This window comes from Gregarina niphandrodes (genome assembly GCF_000223845.1).
Source record: "Gregarina niphandrodes unplaced genomic scaffold scaffold00028, whole genome shotgun sequence".
Taxonomy (NCBI): Eukaryota; Apicomplexa; class Conoidasida; order Eugregarinorida; family Gregarinidae; genus Gregarina; species Gregarina niphandrodes.
The window spans coordinates 62,816-65,846 of NW_011645797.1; the positions used below are offsets into that span (position 1 = coordinate 62,816).

At 49.4% G+C, this 3,031-nt stretch overlaps 1 protein-coding gene across 1 annotated transcript; it reads left to right on the forward strand.

Annotated features, from left to right (window-relative positions):
- Positions 1-74: 74 nt before the first annotated feature.
- On the forward strand, positions 75-1,700 carry GNI_117630 (hypothetical protein; the record flags this gene model as incomplete). Its single annotated transcript, XM_011133467.1, has 1 exon — positions 75-1,700. The coding sequence occupies one exon, from the start codon at positions 75-77 to the stop codon at positions 1,698-1,700; it is 1,626 nt and encodes a 541-aa protein (XP_011131769.1).
- Positions 1,701-3,031: the final 1,331 nt, after the last annotated feature.

Below are 3,031 nucleotides of genomic sequence, written 5' to 3' on the forward strand. Positions count from 1 at the left end.
TGCTACAGAATAACAGCAAAACAGCGCGGCTGAAGCTAGACAAAGATACCAAGGAGATACACACCGTCAAGTGGATGGGGATCCTACTCGACAGCAAGCTGAGCATGAATCAAGAGGTAGAAGCAAGGATCGAAAAGGCCAAGAAAGCCGCTAAAGACTACACCGAAACGGTCAAGAACATCCCGCCCTCTATGATTAATGTCGCAGTCAAGATACGGGGAGCATGCGCGATTATACTACCACACCTAGTCTACCTATGGAGGGAAATCCCTTTCACACCGGCCCAGAGATCTACCCTAACCGACGTCGCCACACAACTACTCGCTAAAGTATTTAGTAACACTAGCGGGGTGACTGCCACCTCTATACAACGACATGTAAGCGAATTGACCAAAGGACTAACACCCAGGTACAAGGAAATAGCAGCTCTCGACTACCTGATGCCAAAGCCGCTGGTAAGAGACATAACTAAGAACACAGAGGAACAGCAAGAAGAGACAAAAGGAACCGACATCTTGTATGCCCGCTCCGACCAAAGAATAGAGACCCTCCCGGACAAGGGCCCTGCCAGGCAAAAGACTCGAATACCCAAGCTGCAGATACCAAACGGAGACGTAGAAACCAATTTCTTCAGCCCAAGAGAGGAGCCACACTATGAAGAAACCAGAGAGGTCTTCACCACGGCACTCGAAACCTCACCACCTACGCCAGGCTTCGGTCAGGACAAACACCACCCCAATGCCGAAACGATGACACTGCGCCTGAACACTATTCGTGATGTCGAGACTACACAATTGACATGCCCATACTGTGGCGTGACAAAAACCACTAAACAAGCGACTAGAGCACATTATACAACTGCCCATCCTGGAATGTATAGACCACCACCGGACGACCCCTGCTACTGTGCAGCATGTAGAAGGGTCATGACCAAGACATACTTCCGGGACCACCGTTGCAGAAAACCACCGAAGAATGAATTTGACTCTATAGAATGCCCAGGGTGTCAAAACCACTACCAAAACCCCGAGCTATCTACACATATGATTCACTGTATCCGACTAGAGGGAACTCTGACCCCCTCCAAACCCAACACTGGCGCCTTTGAATTCGCTAAGAAACTACGAGACCTACTGAAACCAACAACCACAAAGAAAGCAGCTTCCCCAACCCAAATAACTGCCCCTGACCAGACTATTGCACAGGCAAGGCAAGGCCTTCGACCGCACACACCAAGGAAAATGGAACAGAGTAACAAGGGTTTGAAACAACTGCCGACGGAAGCCAACAATAACCCAGCGACCACCATTAAAGAGCTAGTGAAGAAAATGAGGACTGATACCGAGGAAGCTATAAGAACTGAGCAATCAACCTGCAGACAATGCAACAAAGAGCTGAAATCTAACCAGGCACTGAGGCGGCACGAAGCCCTATATCATCCAGGGACTGCCAGACCTAAGGGACTGCCGGCCCGTTGTATCGGATGTAACACTACCTTCAAGACCGCCACCACCTATGTCAAGCACAAATGCTCTGGAACCATGGAGCAGGAGCTTGCCGCGAAACACTGCCCAGAATGTAAGGAAGCAGAACTCTGTAATCCAGACTACTCAGTGCATCTACTCAGACATGAGATTATTCACGACGAAGCACTAGACGATGCCACTCTAGCCCAAGACCAGAAAATATTTGATCCATAATGGCCATCAAGTACAAGATCGACACCAAGACACTACTTTTCAGGAAGAGAGTTATTGCGCACGTGGCAACCAACTTAAAGGTATGCCTGCATTGCGAGACGATACAACCCGATCCACACCTAATGAAACGCCACTACCAAAGATACCACTCCGGCGAATATCAACTACCCAGATCCCAGCCAATCTACTGCTCAGGATGCCGACGACTACTACCGGCACACCACTACAGAGTTCATAGATGTACAGCCACCCTAGATGATGAACAAAGACCGGGGACGTGTAAAGGCTGCGAGGAGATTTTGACCAACCCGCAGCTCTCGATACACATAATTAAATGTACACACCCGACCGACGAAGACCTCAGTCCATACAGGATTGGAAAGCACGACTACGATGGTGTTAGAAGCATGGAGCAACACATTTCATCGGAGGAGGATACTACACCCCCACCGAATATGAATGTCAGAGAACGCACACTACACGCTGTCAAAGAAAGACTCACGATGTGCACCGAATGCAACATCAAATTCACTACAACACAGGCTAAGAGAAGGCACGATAGCGGCACACACCACAGGATAACACCCATTAAGGGCAATCCTACATGGTGTGCAGGATGCCATAGGAACTTCTCAGGATCAAGCGCATACACTAGACACTTCTGCCCGAAGACCGAGAAAGAGACAGACCCTGATACGTGCAGCTTTTGCAACGAGCTTCTGTCCAACCCAGAACTATCCCTACACCGCCTCCGACACTATGAGCAACAAGATCAAGATCGACCAACTGCTCAAAGATAGGAAACAACTTTTTACCACCATAAACGCCTGCCCCGGCCATACGGGAGTATAGCAAGCAAGCGTGCAATGCTAGAAGCAAACAGACTTTTCAACAACAAAACGATCTAAATACAAAGCCAGGAGATGGTAAACACACCAACGACCCACCTGACCACCGATCGGAACCAATACCGAAAGGTGCTACCATGTCGGTGGAGGGTAGTGAAGACCCGCAAACGGTCTCAGGTGCCGGACAAGGGGAGTGGCACTCCCCGGCCAATGCGGAGGAACAGAGTCAACTCAAGCCTGCAAGGAAACGAGGCCTTGCTCATGTCCAGCCACTCACCATGACGGAGATTGGCATTACGTTGATTGACCTACAGAGCGAGATATATGCCCTTAGAAAAGAGCAGAGAAACGAGAAAGCCAGGAGACAGCAACAGATTGACCGCAATGAGGCCATGTTCAAAGATCTTGTTGATGCCTACATGGGGATGGCTACAACGGTAAAAGAACTCAAGACGGAAGTCACCAGCAAGATACAGCACGATA